Source organism: Carcharodon carcharias, chromosome 25 (genome assembly GCF_017639515.1).
Source record: "Carcharodon carcharias isolate sCarCar2 chromosome 25, sCarCar2.pri, whole genome shotgun sequence".
NCBI classification, from domain to species: Eukaryota; Metazoa; Chordata; class Chondrichthyes; order Lamniformes; family Lamnidae; genus Carcharodon; species Carcharodon carcharias.
The window spans coordinates 33,417,265-33,434,419 of record NC_054491.1 but is presented as its reverse complement, the minus strand read 5'-3'; the positions used below and the strand labels follow the sequence as shown (position 1 = coordinate 33,434,419).

Genomic DNA, 17,155 nt, shown 5'->3' with positions numbered 1-17,155 from the left:
GGAGCACCAGTCAGGGGCCTTTCAACACGAGAGGAGCAAGTGGTCTGATGGCAGGTGAGCAACAGAGGACGCTTTGACTTGGAGAAGGCCTCTCACCAAGTCTTTTAAAACGTTAATTTAAAAATGGTCCTTGCAGCCATGCCAACATTATAGCAGTGGAAGTGCAGCCCCTCTATAGGGCGGCATGTGGCTTCTTTGACACCCAGGCAATCAGGGAGAGTTTCTAGGCCCTGGATTGCACCAGCCTGTGCCAGGGTGCCTGCCTTCAGGCACCTAAACTGGCCCTCGCCGACACGAGAAACTGAAGGTCAATTGGAAAATTCCAGTTGCCCTCCCTTAATGACATTTAACAAGGCTCTTAAAGAGCCCAATCAATCAGCTACCTGCATTTCCAGACCCTGTCTGTCTCTATTCCCCTCCATGGTTGGGCCATAAAATCCTCCCCTCACTGTCTGGGCTAACTGGAGGACTATCAATGCAGCTTCTGCCACCATCATTAGTAAAGGAATGGAAAACATTTGGATGATAATGAAAGAGGGAAGGTTGTTCCAATGCTCTTCACAGTAAAACTGTCACTTGTGAAGTGCACAATTATTGGTCTTAGAGGTAAAAGCACAGTCAAATTGTGCACGGAAATCCCACAAACAGCAGCGAGATAAATGAGTGAATAGCTTGTTCCTCTTCAAAGAGTCACTTACATCCACCTAGCATTTAACAATATGGTGCCAGCTCTGCACTGAACTGAAGTAAAGTAAAGGAAACCTGTCCATGGAAGGCAATACCATAGATCATAGTACACAGCCTGAAATAGTAACCAAAACGCTACATTAAGTCAGTAAGAATCTCTACCATACCTAAATGTGAGAACATAGACTACATCTATATCAGTAATATATATCGTCCCTATATCATTGAAATATATGTACCCTAAATCAGTGGGAATATATATAACTTTGATATTAATGTATACCACATTAACCTGATGTGTTCTATTGATATCAAAGGCAATGTGAATGAAAACCACCCCTATTTAGATGTGGAAACCTATGTACATGTATTTCTTTTGTAAAACAAATGTTAAAATTAAAATGCTTTAAACTTGATCCCTTAATTGTTTAAACATCTGCCTAATTTCCTGTTTCTTTATAATGTTTGGTTTCTTGAAATGTTAATTAAAAAGACAATGTTATCATACATATGTTGGCTTTAGAGGTGACAGACTGGAATGGGAGCCTGACATTACCAATCAGCAACAGGCCTCAGTATGGGAGATGTTAATGAGCCTGCTCACTTCCATGGGAATTGTGCATAAAAACCTAGGCAGAAGGATCTCTTGCCACTCAGTGGCTCTGTATTTCCAATTCTGAATGTGTTCCAGTGGCAGATTGTCCCTTTCTCTGAGCTCTGTCACATGACCTCCCCTAGTACCCCCTGAATCACTCTGACCTGATGAGGCTGTCTCCCAGCGGACCATTAATTCATAGTCGTCTCAGAAACTGCCTGACAGCTCTAATTTTTTCTGGGCAAACAGCCACAACAGCAATAAAATGATGCTATTACCCGCACAGGGACAAGGAAGATGCATTAACCCCATGACTCCGGGACAACGAAAGCACAAAAACGTTAAATATTTCACTCCCAACAGACTTCAGCATCAATTTTTAACTAAATGTTCAGCATGACCACAAGCTTTTATGACTAATGTATGACTGGCCTCTGTTTTACCTTGTTGGTGAATGTGATTCTATTGCATGAATGCCAGTTTTAACTATGCAGCTGGAATAGCAAGGTGGCAGCCATTTTGAGCATCATTGGTGCGAAAGAATTTAAAACAGCATCTTCTTTTTGTACTGTGATAATTGTTTAAAAATGGTTTCACCATAGATTTGAAGATTAAATATTGTGTTTTTAACCCTGCTCCTCCCCACCTAGTTCTATCAGGCTGCAGCTCGACCTCTTATCTCCTGATGTACACTTATTATTATGATCGAAGGTTTATTTATTTAAAAATCAACTTGCGTCTCAGCCAAGGACTGAATTGAGGTAATTTTATAAGCAATCATTCCAAGTACAAAAATACAAAAATTACTAGAAGGAAGAGTAGAATAATGTACAGATTATATTAGGATCTTTAAATCAAAGAAAAAACGGTAGACGAGGGACCATTACTGTACAACAATAACAACAACTTGCATTTATTTAGCTCCTTGAACACGGTACAGTATAAAGCACTTCACAGGAGTGTTATAAAACAAAATTCAACACCGAGCCACATATTAGGACACGTGATCAAAAGATTGGACTAAGAAGTAGGTTTTAAGAAGAGAGTGGTAGAAGGGTGGAAAGATTTCGGAAGGCAATTCTGGAGCTTATAGGCTGGGCAAGTGCAGGCATGGCCACCAATGGTGGGGCAACTGGGGATACAGAAAAGACCAGAGTTGGAGGTGACCACAGGTCTGAGGATAGAGTAAGCTTCAATGGAAAGGAACAACCCTAGAAGGAACTGGGGAGAGGTGAGGAAAGATAACAGCCTTTCCCTCCCCTGTGAAAAATCAGAAGATATTACACAGTTTTTCTATTGGGTGCAAAAACAATTTCGCAAGTTTATTTTTCAATCAAAAATCAAGCGCAGAGCAATTGTTTCCTTTGTGCTGATGCATTTTCACTTATGCACCTCGGCACTAGATTCTGGGATCTTGATTAGGGGACAGACCTTCTATACTTACAATATGAGCTGGGAGACACTGCCTACAAATGGATTCTGCTGGGTTACCTAAAGACTCAGAATTCAAAACGCCTGGGAATGAGCCCCTGGCTCCATTCACTTCTAGGGTTTCCAACTCTGGCTGGACATAATCCGGGAGACAGTGGCAGAAGTGACATCACAGAAAGCTGACACATTCCCAGGGGATCTCTGCTCTAAACATTAGGCTAGATGTCAACAGGTACAGAAAAATAAACAAATCTCATGGGCTGGAGGACTCCATTGGATTTCCAACGGTTCAGGGGCCAGCCACAGTTTCAAAAGTAAGCAATGGAAATCAATAACGAAAAGGGCAGCAACTGTAGAAAAATAATAACTCAACCACGCTGAATTTATTTAATTAGAGCTTCTTCAGATTATTGTAAGCAACCAGGAGATTTAAAACCTACCAAGATCATCAGTTTTTTTTAAAAAAGCTTCATTCATGGGATGTGGGTGTCCCAAATGTAGACTGAAAACGCTGGAAGAACAGCAATATCTGGACGATGGGGGGAGAAAGAGACGACTGTTTTGCCATTTTAACAAGGGAAGCTCCAGCCCAAACTCTTTTTATGAAAATAAAACCTAATGTTTTGCAATCCGAATTCAAAATCGGATTACTAGTCAGTTGGGAAGCTTAAACTCACCAACAGTCACTTGCGTACAGCTGCTTCACATCTCCACAGTCACCACCAACAGCATCCGAAATATCTCCCTGCCTAAAGAAGTTAACACGGGGAGTGTACATTACTCTGCAGATAAGGCCCCACCCCTGGTTTTGGGCGGTCCTGGGTAAAGGGGTATCCCACCTGACAACGCCCAACTCCAGCTCTGGTTGCCCCTGGATTGTTTAAAAGCCGTGGGCCGGAGCTGCTGTAACCAATCAGAGCCGTAGTGCTACAAAGTTGCACCCACCACTCGGAAAGCCAGAGGATATTACACTTTGGAAACGTCCAATCAGCAATGGGCTGCAGTGTCTGAACATTCCATTGGGTTGCGAATGTTGACACCACTGAGGGTGCAGCTGTAGGCCCCACACATACGGTGTCAGCTACCTGCATTCAAGATGGTGCAGACCAAACCAAGAGGGGGAAAAAACTTGGCCTTGGCAAAGTCGGGTCTGCACGCTGCCTCCCTCCGCCACCAGTGTTAAGGTTTAAAATCTCCCGGAATACTTTCTTTGGCCACCGGGAGATTGATGCCGATTCCGGTAGCCTCCTGGCCATTCCTATTCACTTCACCAAATCAGTGGCCTTTTGGGGCCATGAAGCTGTCAGCGCCGAACCTCAACTGCCTGCCCCACTGTGAGATTCGATAAGCTCCTCGCTGATGCAAAGTTAATGAGCTGAAAAGCAGAAGATCGGACATAAAAACCTGCCTCTCCGCCCAGCGGGTATCACGCCGGTTTTCTTGTCTGCCACTGCAATTAATCTCCAAAATGGAAAATTCCGCCTCTTGTGTTTTTAACCCTGCTCTTCCTGACCCTGAGTTCTATCAGGCTGAGGCCTCTTATCTTCTGATGTACACTTATTATTAGTATCAAAGGTTAATTTATTTAAAAATCAACTTCTGTTGCAGGCAAGGGCTGAACTGAAATAAATTTTACAATCCATCATTCCAAGTATGAAAATAGAAAGGGCAGAGTAGAGTAATGCATTGATCATTATATTAGGATCTTTAAGTTAAAGGAAGAAGGGTAGGTCAATTTGGCTGAAGAAAATGTGCATCACTGCATCTGGAAGCACTTGCGTAAAAGATTAACTTAATCTGCAAAACACTCCTTGCAGTTGCTGTGGATTTTAATGACACAATATCACGAAGGCTGTCTTGTTTTAATGGAACCATCTTGTGATCTCAATGATCAGTTTATTAAAGCTTACTTCTGTTAAAAATGATCTGAGGCTGCATCAAATTCAACATGAAGGAAGGGGCTAATGGAAGGCATGAGAGCGACACAAACAACGTCATTCTCAGAAATCATAGTTGAGAGCCTACCATACTCACAGTTTTATTATGGAGCAAATCAAGGCATTCCCATGTTTTCACTGAGAGAAATCTCAAGCTTACAATAGCAAGCTGTAAAGGCTCTTGTTCACCTTTTACTGCTTTGAAACTTTGAAACTATTCAGACAAAAATGTAAGTCAGTCTTTTGGGGACACCAAATAAAGGGAATTTACAAACTAGTCGATGGAGTATGGAATTCAGGAACAGGAATGGGCCATTCAGCTTCTCGAGCTTGTTCTGTTATTCAGTTAGATCATTGCTGTTATGGACCTCAGCTACAATTACCCACCTCGGTTGCATCATCCTCAATACTCTTGTCTGTCAAAAATCTACCAGCCTCAGTTTTGGTAGCTCCAATTGACACAGCACCAAAAGCTTTTTGAGGGAGAAGAGTTCCGGATTTCCACTATTGGCATGAAGAAGTGCTTCCAACCATCACCCCCCTGTGACCTAGCTCTAATTTTAAGATTATGTCCTCTTGTTCTGAACTCCCACACCTCAGGAAGTAGTTTCTCTTTATCTGTCTCTGGAGATCTGAGGTTGTGCTGTACTATTGGAGATATATTTCATGTGAAAAGTTAAACTGAGGTGCTATCTGCATGTGTATATAAATGATCTTATGTACTATTCAATAAAGGTCTGGGGAGTTGTCCTAGCCATTTATTTTCAACCAGTACCACCAAAAACATTATCCATAAGACCATAAGATCATAAGACATAGGAGCAGAAATTAGGCCATTTGGCCCATCGAGTCTGCTCCACCATTCAATCATGGCTGATAAGTTTCTCAACCCCATTCTCCCGCCTTCTCCCCGTAACCTTTGATCCCCTTACCATTCAAGAACCTATCTATCTCGGTCTTAAATACACTCAATGACCTGGCCTCCGCAGCATTCTGTGGCAATGAATTCCATAGATTCACCACTTTCTGGCTAAAGAAGTTTCTCCTCATCTCTGTTCTAAAAGGTCTTCCCTTTACTCTGAGGCTGTGCCCTCGGGTTCTAGTTTCTCCTACTAATGGAAACATCTTCCCCATATCCACTCTATCCAGGCCTTTCAGTATTCTGTAAGTTTCAATCAGATCTACCCTCATCCTTCTAAACTCCATCGAGTATAGACCGAAAGTCCTCAAACGTTCCTCATATGTTAAGCCTTTCATTCCTAGGATTATTCTCGTGAACCTCCTCTGGACCCTCTCCAGGGCCAGCACATCCTTCCTGAGATACGGGGCCCAAAATTGCTCACAATATTCTAAATGTGGTCCGACCAGAGGTTTATGAAGCCTCAGCAGCACATCCCTGCTTTTATATTCTAGTCCTCTCGAAATAAATGCAAAAATTGCCTTTGCCTTCCTAACTACCGTCTTAACCTGCAAGTTAACCTTAAGAGAATCCTGGACTAGGATTCCCAAGTCCCTTTGCACTCCAGATTTCTGAATTCTCTCCCCATTTAGAAAATAGTCTATGCCTCTATTCTTTCTACCAAAATGCATGATCTCACACTTCCCCACATTGTATTCCATCTGCCACTGCTTTTCCTATTCTCCTAACCTGTCCAAATCCTTCTGCAGCCTCCCCGCCTCCTCAATACTACCTGTCCCTCCACCTATCTTTGTATCATCTGCAAACTTAGCCAGGATGCCCTCAGTTCCTTCATCTAGATCATTAATGTATAAAGTGAAAAGTTGTGGTCCCAACACTGACCCCTGCGGAACTCCATTAGTCACTAGCCGCCATCCTGAGAAGGACCCCCTTAGCCCCGCTCTCTGCCTCCTGCCAGACAGCCAATCTTCTATCCATGCTAGTACCTTGCCTCTAACACCATGGGCTCTTATCTTACTGAGCAGCCTCCTGTGCGGCACCTTGTCAAAGGCCTTCTGGAAGTCCAAGTAGATAACATCCATTGGCTCTCCTTTGTCTAACCTACTCGTTACCTCCTCAAAGAATTCTAACAGATTTGTCAGGCATGACCTCCCCTTGATGAAACCATGCTGACTTTGCCCTATTTTACCATGCACTTCCAAATATTCTGAAATCTCATCCTTAATAATGGACTCTAAAATCTTACCAACGACCGAGGTCAGGCTAATCGGCCTGTAATTTCCCATCTTTTGCCTCACTCCCTTCTTAAACAAGGGGGTTACATTAGCAATTTTCCAGTCCTCTTGGACCGTCCCTGACTCCAATGATTCCTGAAAGATCACACTAATGCCTCCACTATCTCTTCAGCTATCTCCTTCAGAACTCTGGGGTGTAATCCATCTGGCCCAGGTGATTTATCCACCTTCAGACCTTTCTGTTTTCCTAGCACCTTCTCCTTGGTAATGGCCACCATACTCATCTCTGCTCCCCGACTCTCTTGAACTTTGGGGATGTTACTTGTGTCTTCCACCATGAAGACTGACGCAAAGTACCTATTCAGTTCCTCTGCTATTTCTTTGTTCTCCACTACTACTTCTCCAGCGTCATTTTCCAGCGGCCCAATGTCCACTTTTGCCTCTCTCTTATATATTCAAAAAACTCTTGTAATCATCTTTTATATTACTGGCTAGCTTACCCTCATACTTAATCTTCTCTCTCATTTCTTTTTTAGTAGTCCTCTGCTGGTCTTTGTAGGCTTCCCAATCCCCTGGTTTCCCACTGCTCTTCGCCGCATCATATGCTTTCTCTTTAGCTTTTATGCTGTCCCTAACTTCCCTTGTCAGCCATGGTTGCCTCGGCCTCCCTTTAGTATGCTTCTTCTTCCTAGGGATGAATTTTTGCTGTGTCTCCCAAATTACTCTCAGAAACTCCTGCCATTGCTGTTCCACTGTCTTTCCTGCTAGGCTCATCTCCCAGTCAATATCCACTAATTAATCCATTGGTTATTCTGGGAGCTTTCTGTGTACAAACTGGTGCTGCATTTCCTATATTGTAACATTGACTGTACTTCAAAAGTACTTTCATGGCTGTGATGCACTTTGGGGCATCCTGAGGTTGTGAAAGAGGCCACATAATAAAAGTTATTTCTATCAATGTGTGACATTTTGGAGTATTCCTGGGAAATCGTGATAAAGTAGGTATTGATATGAGTTCCTTAAGCAGCAATTGGCCTCCTGCACTTAGTCTCCAAAACAGAAAATTCTGCCCATTGTGTTTCTAATCCTGCTCTTCGTGCCCCCTAATTCTATCAGGCTGAGGCCTCCTATCTCCTGATGTTCACCTGTTGCCAGTATCAAAGGTTCATTTATTTAAAAATCAACTTCTGTCGCAGACAAGGGCTGAACGGAAATAAGTTTTACAATCTCCCTCACATTGAATTTGATGCAGCCTCAGATCATTTTTAACAGAAGCTCCCAAACACACAGCCTCTCCATGGAGAAGGGCAAGGGGAGCATGTGCATAGGAACATCATCATTTCCGAGCTCCTCCTTAAGCCACCAGACAACCTGACTTGGAAATAAAAACAAAAAACTGCGGATGCTGGAAATCCAAAACAAAAACAGAATTATATCGAAAAACTCAGCAGGTCTAGTTGCATTGGCGGAGAAGAAAAGAGTTGATGTTTCGAGTCCTCATGACCCTTCAACAGAACTGACTGCATATTAGGATATTCACTCAGTTCTGTTGAAGGGTCATGAGGACTTGAAACGTCAACTCTTTTCTTCTCTGCCGATGCTGCCAGACCTGCTGAATTTTTCCAGGTAATTCTGTTTTTGTTCTGACTTGGAAATATATCACTGCTCCTTCATTGTTGCTGGATCAATATCCTGGAATATCCTACCTAACAACACTGTGGGAGTACCTTCACCGCAAAGACAGCTGCGGTACAAGGCAGCAGCTCACCCCCAACCCCTTCTCAAGGGCATTTAGAGATGGGCAATAAACGCTGGCCTTGCCAGCAACTCACTCATCCCATGAATGAATGAAAGAAATGTTCGCAGTGCTACCCATGGTTCCTGTGAACTGCCTTGGCACAGTGCTACACTCTCCTGATCTGGCAAGCGAAGGTTAATTAATTTGCAGTCAAGTCTTGCTTTCTATCAAACAATTGGAAATGAATAGTGTTGGGATTCCTGTGACTGTATCTTATCAAAACAAAGGGTAGTTTAATATGCTAATGTAGATTGAATGCAGAATCTAAGGGGATTATTGGGTAAACAGTATCTTTGATGGCTGACTGTTAATTACCAGCCATTGCACCGATTATGGAAGCAAGACATCCCATTCAATTCTAAAACATTCTAGGTGATTAACATGCAGAGGACAGATTTGACTGATTTGGGTGTCTGTGGACTGAGCCACTGATTTCTTGCCGTTCCTCTGATGAACGTTCTGTGGCCAGGAGCTTCCAATTGCAGGTTTATCTGAAACTCCAGTGAGTCAATTTACAATTTGTAGCTGCTGAAGAAACTGCTTTTATTGTGTAATTTTAATTCCCCATTCCACTCTCAATCTGACATCTCTGCCCTCAGCCTCCTACTCTGTGCTAATGAAGCTCAACAGAAGCTCGAGGAACAGCGCCTCATCCTTTAGTTAGGCGCTTTACAGTCTTCCAAATGTAACATTAAGTTCAACAGTTTCTGATCATTACCACTGCTCCCATTTTGTAGGTCAGCAACCTTCTCATTTCCATTTCTGCCATTTCTATTTACACTTGCACCTCTGCTCATCACATCTTTCATTTCTTTATTTGTCCCATTATCACCCCTTTTGCCTTGCACCATTATCTCTTTTGTCAATTAATCTCTCCTGTCTTCCACCCTCTCACACGCCTTCCCTCTGTTCTTTTCCCACTCTCCCCCTTTCCCTGCCTCTAAATGTGCTTAAATCCTGCTGCACCTTGAACTTCCTGTCATGCTGGGGAGAGGTCATCAGACTGAAACACTAACTTTGTTTCCCTCTTCTCAGATGCTGCCTGACCTGCTGAGTGTTTCCTGCATTTACTGTTTTTATTTCAGATCTCCAGCATCTACAGTAATTTGCTTTGGTTTGAAGAAACTTGAAGTAGTGTGACTGTGTGACAATTGTTCACTGTATAAATGACCATTCATTTCCAAGTCTCAATTAATGCATGTCGAAAAATTGCTCAGGGAAAGAAAGGCACCTATATAATCAGAAAGGAGAACAAAATTGATAGATTACCTTGAATACTGTACACCATGCTGATTATTACTCTGTCTCAGGTAAATAACCTGTTAGTTTGTACATGGAGTTCAGTTTGATTGTATGCATGTTCCATTTGGTCAGTGAAAACAACAAGAAACATATGATGCATTCCAAATGAACCAGCAAACAACAGCAATGATTGTCTTATTGATCCCTGGGTCAAGATATTGAGCTAGTAAAGGTCCACTCCATCTTATAGGGGACATAGGATATACTTTTGGGGGTAACCTGTGTTCATAAAAATAAGTGGGTCATCACATAATACACTAATAGTGCATTCCTTTGTGTGCTATTTTTATAAAAGTAACAATTAATGCTTGCATAGAAATCGCACATACTAATCCCCCACACCCTGTAATGTTAACCTAGAGAATGATAGGTACATGGAGTTATTCTACACACTTGAAAAGACAGGCTTACATAATAAGGATGAAGCTCAATTGGATGCTGAATATCACATAATTAAAATTAATTTTTTTGTTATGCCACATCAGACGATAGTTACAGATAAAGTTACAGATAAAGATAGTTACAGATAAAGATAGTTACAGATAAAGAAAGCCTATCTCAGTTTATCCATCCAGACAAATTTAAACTCCCCCTATTACAGCAAGTCAGATTATTTCTCAATTTTAAATCGCACATGATCAAGATTAACATCAAAGTGCCTGCTGTCAAGTATAACGAAAAGCAGTGAAGCACACCTTCAGCACTGCACAGGCATGCTTTCCTGGATTTTGTGCCCAAGTCTATGGAATGGGATTTGAACCCAAAGCCATCTGACTCAGAGTTGAGGATGACATTGCTGATACTCATAATATCAGTGAAAATAAACAATCTGTGATCCTGACATGTGCCCAACAGTCCATGGATATTCCAGGGATTTAACTCCTCCAATAATGAATAAGCCTTTGCTAGCCTACACTAGGATTTGGATAGTATCATGGGAACATGCAAATACCCCTCCAAGTCAAGCACACCATTTTAGGGGTGGCATATTTTACAAATCCTTCACTTTCCTTGGGTCAACATCCTGGAGTTTTCTACCTAACAGCATTATTGTAACATTTTCACCACAACCACAACAAGGAGAAGGTCCATCACCACCTTCTCAGGGAAACTCGGAATAGACAATAAATGTGGCCCGGCAGTATCATTTACAGTGCTTATACTCTCTACAACCAGTGTTCATAAGCTTCACAGTCAGAACCCCCACACCTTACAATCAGTATCCATAAGCTCCACAATCAGAAACCCCTACACTCCACAGCCAGTGCCTGCACTCTCCACAATCAGAAACCCCACACCCCACAACCAATCTCCATACTCTCCACAGTCAGAATCCCCCTCCCCACCACAATACACAACTAGAGACTACTTTCCACAGCCAGTCCTCTTATTCGCCATATCCTTCCAGTGTTGCAAGATCTAGAAAAGGTCCTTTCTGGGAACTTTGTTGTGGGCAACCATGAGGGGTTGTACAATGGTAAAGAGGCACACCTAGACAACTTTAGTTATGGGGATAGATTGGAGAAGCTGGTGTTGTTCCTTAAAGAGGAGAAAGTTGAAGAGAATTCTTAGAAGTGTTCAAAATCATGAGGGATCTGAGCAGAGTAAATGGGGAGGAACAATTTCCCCTTGGCAGAAGGGTCAAGAACCAAAGGACACCGATTTAAGGTGACTGGCAAAAGAACCAAAGGTAACATAAGATAAAACTTTTTTTTATGCAGCGAGTGGTTAGAATCTGGAATACACTGCCTGAGAATATGGTGAAGATTCAATTGTGGTTTTCAGAAGAGAATTGGATAATTATCCAAAGAGAAAAAAGTCGCAGAGCTCGGGGGAAAGGGTGGGGGAGTGGGACTCGCTGAGTTGCTCCTGCAAAGAGCTGGCATGGAAGAAATAGCCTCCTTCTGTGGTGTAACAAAATAAGCAGCAGCCATTCACTGACCCATTCCTCAGGGCAATGCCTTGATCAATCAGGGTCAAGCTGCCTGATTTAAATTTCAAATAATGCTTGGCAGTTAACTGTCAGTCACCATCACTGGTGCACTTGCCATAGCAACGCCTCTACCAATCGCAGTCCACTTGCCAACCAATCAGCACTTTCTTTTCATACTGTATAAATTGTTGTTTTGCCCTTATATTGGTGTTCTTGCGAAGTGTCCTGATCAGTGCAAGATGAAAAGCTTCAACATGTCTCTTTTCTTAGCAATACTGTAACTATTCTATGATTCCATGATTCTAACTATGCTTTGCTGATCTTTAGCTGAGGCATTGGCCATTTTGGAGAGTTGCTAGATTGTCCATGTTGCCTGCTAACTCAGGTGTGAGTAGAGCTCTGACATGACTTAGCACCCTCAACTATGAATAATATCAGCATAGGGAGCAAGACAATCATCTGTGGAATTATAGATAAAAAGTGGAGGTTTTTTAATGAAAATGATCAAAAAACAGTTGAATAAAATAGGATATGAAAAGGGCTATAAGAGTATAAGGATAGGAATCATTTAAACGCCTAACAACCTGCTGGAATTTTGTTATGTAAGCGTTTTCAAAATTTGACAGACAGCCATACAGTTTTACAGTTTTAATTCTTCATACTTTGATAGATCAGTGACTACTTTCACCTCCTGGGCTTGACATCTAAGAGCCAATTTATGAATGTGTGGCTCCAGGAGCACATTCCTAATGACTAGGAGCACATATTGTGAAATCATAGACAGGTTTGCTGAAATTTTCCATCTTTTAGTTTTAAAATGCAGAATATGAGGTTCTGATTAGCTCAGGTGCCATTCCATAAAAAGAGCCCTTTTGTGCCTTTGTAGTGTTCACTTTGAAGTATAGAAAGTGAATAGCAGACAAAACATTACGCTAACAATTTCCCAAGAATTGGGAATGATGAAAGAAAACCCATGATGTTCCCCAAAGGCTGATTAAGTGCTGACAGTGTCCAGGTCCTACCTTTACACTGGTAATTTGGAGTGTCCCATTATCCAGCATGCTAATGCGAGGGTCATTACCCAGGATCCTCTGCCCATCCTTTAGCCAGTGCACGCTAGGAAGAGGATTCCCAATCACATGACACTGAAGCTGCGCTGTGGAATCAACGGCGAGTGTCTGGTTAGCGGGTCCCTGGCGAATGATGGGTGGTATCCGATCTGAAGAGACTGGGACACAAGAAGGAGACAAGTGAAGACAAAGCATTTATAAAGCTGGTGTTAATAAATGTGTGGTACACAGAGAGCTGTACAGACTGAACAATATGTTACACAGCGACATGTGTATACTATACAGTGTGCTACCCAGGGAGATATATGTGCCGTACAGTGTATCATGTGGATATAATGGACAGAACAATGATTAGACAAGGAACCTGTGTTCAAAATGAGGAGTGCATTACACTGTCTAAAGGGAGTGTACAGTATTTTACACAGGGAGGTGTATAGACTAAACAGTGTGTTACACAGGGAGCTGTGTGTACTGAACAGTTTGTGACACAGGGAACTGTGTACACTGAACAATGTGTTACACAGGGAGCTGTGTGTACTGAACAGTTTGTGACACAGGGAACTGTGTACACTGAACAATGTGTTATACAGGGAGCTGTGTGTACTGGACAGGGTGAGCTGTGCTGGACAGTGTGTTACACAAGGATGTGGACTGATCAGTGTGTCACACAGGGAGATATAATGGATAGAACAATGCTTTAGACAGGGGAACTGCACTCACTGAATGGTGTGTAACACAGGGGAGCTGTACCAGTCTATTCCACATGATACAGGTGAACAGTGTAGAGTGAGTCATGAAGGAGCAGCAGTGTTGTTGGAATAGTGCATTACACGATGAAAGGATTGTTTGACAAACTAATAGTGTAGCTAGTAGCTTCAGCTTGTCAGCCCAAGGCAACACTAAACAGACAGGACAGCCTGACAGGATCGTAGTGAAGCTGATTGACTGTTCTCAGCTGTGCTGCTCTGAGTGTTGACTCTTCAAATCGACTTTTCACAATTGGTTGAAAAGCTTGGGAGATGGATTGGTGTCTTCCCCTGTTCCCGTCACACAGCCACAGGCAGAGACTTGATCCCTTTCACATGGTAAGACAGTGTGACCCCACCCCCCATGCAATAATTAAAAAAGTCAATTAATGGTGAACATTAATTTGCTGCTCATAATATATGACTTGTTTCCATAGGCAGTTGAAGTGTCAGTAAATGTCTCCAATTAGACCGACATCAATCGTATCTAAATTTTAGGCATAGACACTTTAATAAGTTACCAATTTTATAAGCAGTCTTCGGGCTTGGCACATATGTTTTAATTCAAATGCGCCTTTAATCTGTTTTATGTAAGATATGTTAAGTTCCTTGTTCCAGTTTTAATTAAGCTGCTTCAGTACAAGTCTAAATGTCAAATACATTGGGGCTTTGCACCAGGTCATTTTATTTAAGAATTAATATGAGACTCCAATTGCTCCTCATTATATCCCAGTTACTAAATTATTTTACCAGAGTGCCTTGATGCTTTATTCCACCAGTCATTGGTGGTGCTGACCAATTAGTTTCCGTGTTCAGGCCCTAGTCTGTGCTGATTTAGCTGAATCTGCTTGCATTTGGGTTTGAGGTTACAATTACCCTGGGATAAGCAGAGTAAACATTTCAGCTGGGTCCCTGCCTCATCGAGTAGATTTTGGTGGAAAGTGCAGATCCTAAATAAGGACAGGATCAGGCTCAGCTGTGATGGTTCCTACAGTCGTATAGCCTACCAGGGCTTACTGTCAGGGCTGACGCTTGTGGCTGGACACTTGGACTGCTGATGTAGTCCAATAAAACAAAAAACTGGGGATAAAAATAGCCCCTTCTCTCTTTTCTGATCTCTCCCCACTCACAGTGCAGATACCAGCCTGTTTTCAGTGAGTGGCAGATATATATGTGCAGCTCGAGTGTCTCTCTGGAGGGTGGTGGGTCCTTTTAGGAAATGGGTGGTCCTGGGTTACACACTTTCTTTTCCTTTGGGAGCCTGGCTTCAAATCTAGCCCTGGCTGGAAAAGGGTCCGCTGCAGGTGAAATGAGTTAACTGCAGGCTCGCTTCCAGTCAGCTTACAAAACCTCGAGACCCCAAGATCAAGAGTTCAAATCTCACAATGGCAAACTATGAAACAATGTAACTTCATCTGAAACAGATGGAAACGGGTTTGTACTTTAAAGAGTTACAAAACCTCGGGCTTGGCCTAAATAGCCAAGTGGTTATGGTACTGGGTTTGTGAGTTCAAATCTCACAATGGCAAACTATGAAACAATGTAACTTCATCTGAAACAGATGGAAACGGGTTTGTACTCGAAAGAGCTACAAAATCTCGGCGGACTCGAAAGAGTTACAAAACCTCGGCGGCTTGGCCTAAATAGCCAAGTAGTTATGGTACTGGGTTTGTAACCCCAAGATCAAGAGTTCAAATCTCACAATGGCAAACTATGAAACAAAGTAACTTCATCTGAAACAGATGGAAACATGTTTATACTCGAAAGAGTTACAAAACCTCGGCTTCAATCACCACTAAACCCACAACAGCATGCAGCAAAGTGCAAGGACCCAAACTGTTGCGTTGGTGTAGGCAGGGCTGATGGGTATTGTTGTGTCAGAGTAAGGGAAGCTTTACTCTGTATCATACTAAACTTGACCTGGGAGAAACCATTACAGACCTCATTGGGCTGCGGTGCCAATTTTAATTCCGAGTGCACTTTGGATTGGCGGTCCTGGAGCGATTGTGATATAGTTCAGTGGCCTAAATTTCAGGACCCAGAGTGTCTTAATTGCCAAGATTCACTGGCACCTGCCGAAAAAGGTGAACAAAGCAGCTGGCCAGTAGGTGGGAAAGGAAGTCTGTGGGGTTGGTAGCTTCTGACACTAATGGATAGACTTGCTGTCTCAGGGTAAGCCCCAGGGAGAGGTGTCTGGCCTGGTCTCACTAAGCCTCAGGGAGAGCTGTCTGGCATAGTCTCACAGTAATGGTGGTGGGGAGGGGGTGGTGGTGAACTTTAGGCAGAGCAGACTGAAAATCTCCTTGTAAGGCCTTTTGTGAGGCTCATCCTGGTCCCATTAAGGATATTTTCACACTGACCTCAGAGAGGCCCTCGTTACTCTTATATAGAATTACAGTCCATTCAGTCCGATGATTCAGTGGCTCCCAGCATTTTTCATCTAACCATCCCCACGCAATCTCTTATTCCTTACCCCCTATCTAGCTTTCCCTTATATGAAGCTATGCTGCACACCTCAGTTACTCCTTGTGCTTTTGAATTCCACATTTTTAAAATTCATTCTTTTATGGGATGTGAGTATCGCTGGCAAGGCCAGCATTTGTTACCCATCACTAACCGACCCTTGAACTGAGTGCCTTGTAGGCCATTTCAGAGGGCTGTGGGTCTGGAGTCACATGTAGGCCAGACCAGGTAAGGACAGCAGATTTCCTTCCCTAAAGGGCATTAGTGAACCAGATGGGTTTTTATGATGATCAATGATAGTTTCATGGTCACCATTACTGAGACTAGCTTTCAATTCCTGATTTATTTATTAATAGAATTCAAATTGCACCAAATACCTATCATTAGCCTGGGTCTCTGGATTGCTACTACATCATCACCTCTGCCCTTCTAACTATTATCTAAGTAATGTGATTTCTCCCGGATTCCTTATTGGGTTGATTAATCGACAATTTTACATTTAAGTTCCCCAATTTTTGACTCCCTCACAAATGGAAACATTTTCTCTACGCCTACCCAATCAAACCCTTTCATAATTCTAAAGAATTTTAGGTCATTAATCCTTTTCGTTTCTAGAGAAACGAAAGTCTGTTCCGTCTTTCTTGATATTTGCAACCTTTCAGTTCTGGTATCATCCTTGTAAATCTTTCTTTCCACCTACTACAGAACTTTCACCTTTTTGTAAGATGGAGGCTAGAACTATAGAACGGTTTCTCCGCACCAGACCAGGTTAAAAAGAAATATGGGCTATGATATAATAGGATCATAATTTGTATAAATTAATGATGGCCTCAGTCCTGCCATCCCCACCTCCCATCAACCATCCTTCCCATCCCTGCTTGCTTTAGAGGGGCACCTCATGTGCCTGCAGGACCTTGCAGGTTAAAATGGTGAGAAAGGTTTGCCATTGGAGTAACCTGCTCACTTTGAACTGCCCACCTTTCCAGTTACCCCTGTGTGGGGAAGGTTAAAAATTGACCGCAGGGTGTCAGAAATGTTT

The 17,155-nt window shown here is 42.6% G+C and overlaps 1 protein-coding gene across 4 annotated transcripts in view; it reads right to left on the bottom strand.

Moving 5' to 3' along the window:
- robo3 (roundabout, axon guidance receptor, homolog 3 (Drosophila)) overlaps positions 1 to 17,155 on the bottom strand; it is a 309,406-nt gene that overhangs the window by 119,952 nt on the left and 172,299 nt on the right. For all 4 annotated transcript variants that reach the window (XM_041174412.1, XM_041174414.1, XM_041174415.1 and 1 more), the window contains one exon: positions 12,860 to 13,065. In XM_041174412.1, coding sequence (XP_041030346.1) covers positions 12,860 to 13,065 — 206 coding nt within the window. The remainder of the gene's footprint in view (positions 1 to 12,859; positions 13,066 to 17,155) is intronic.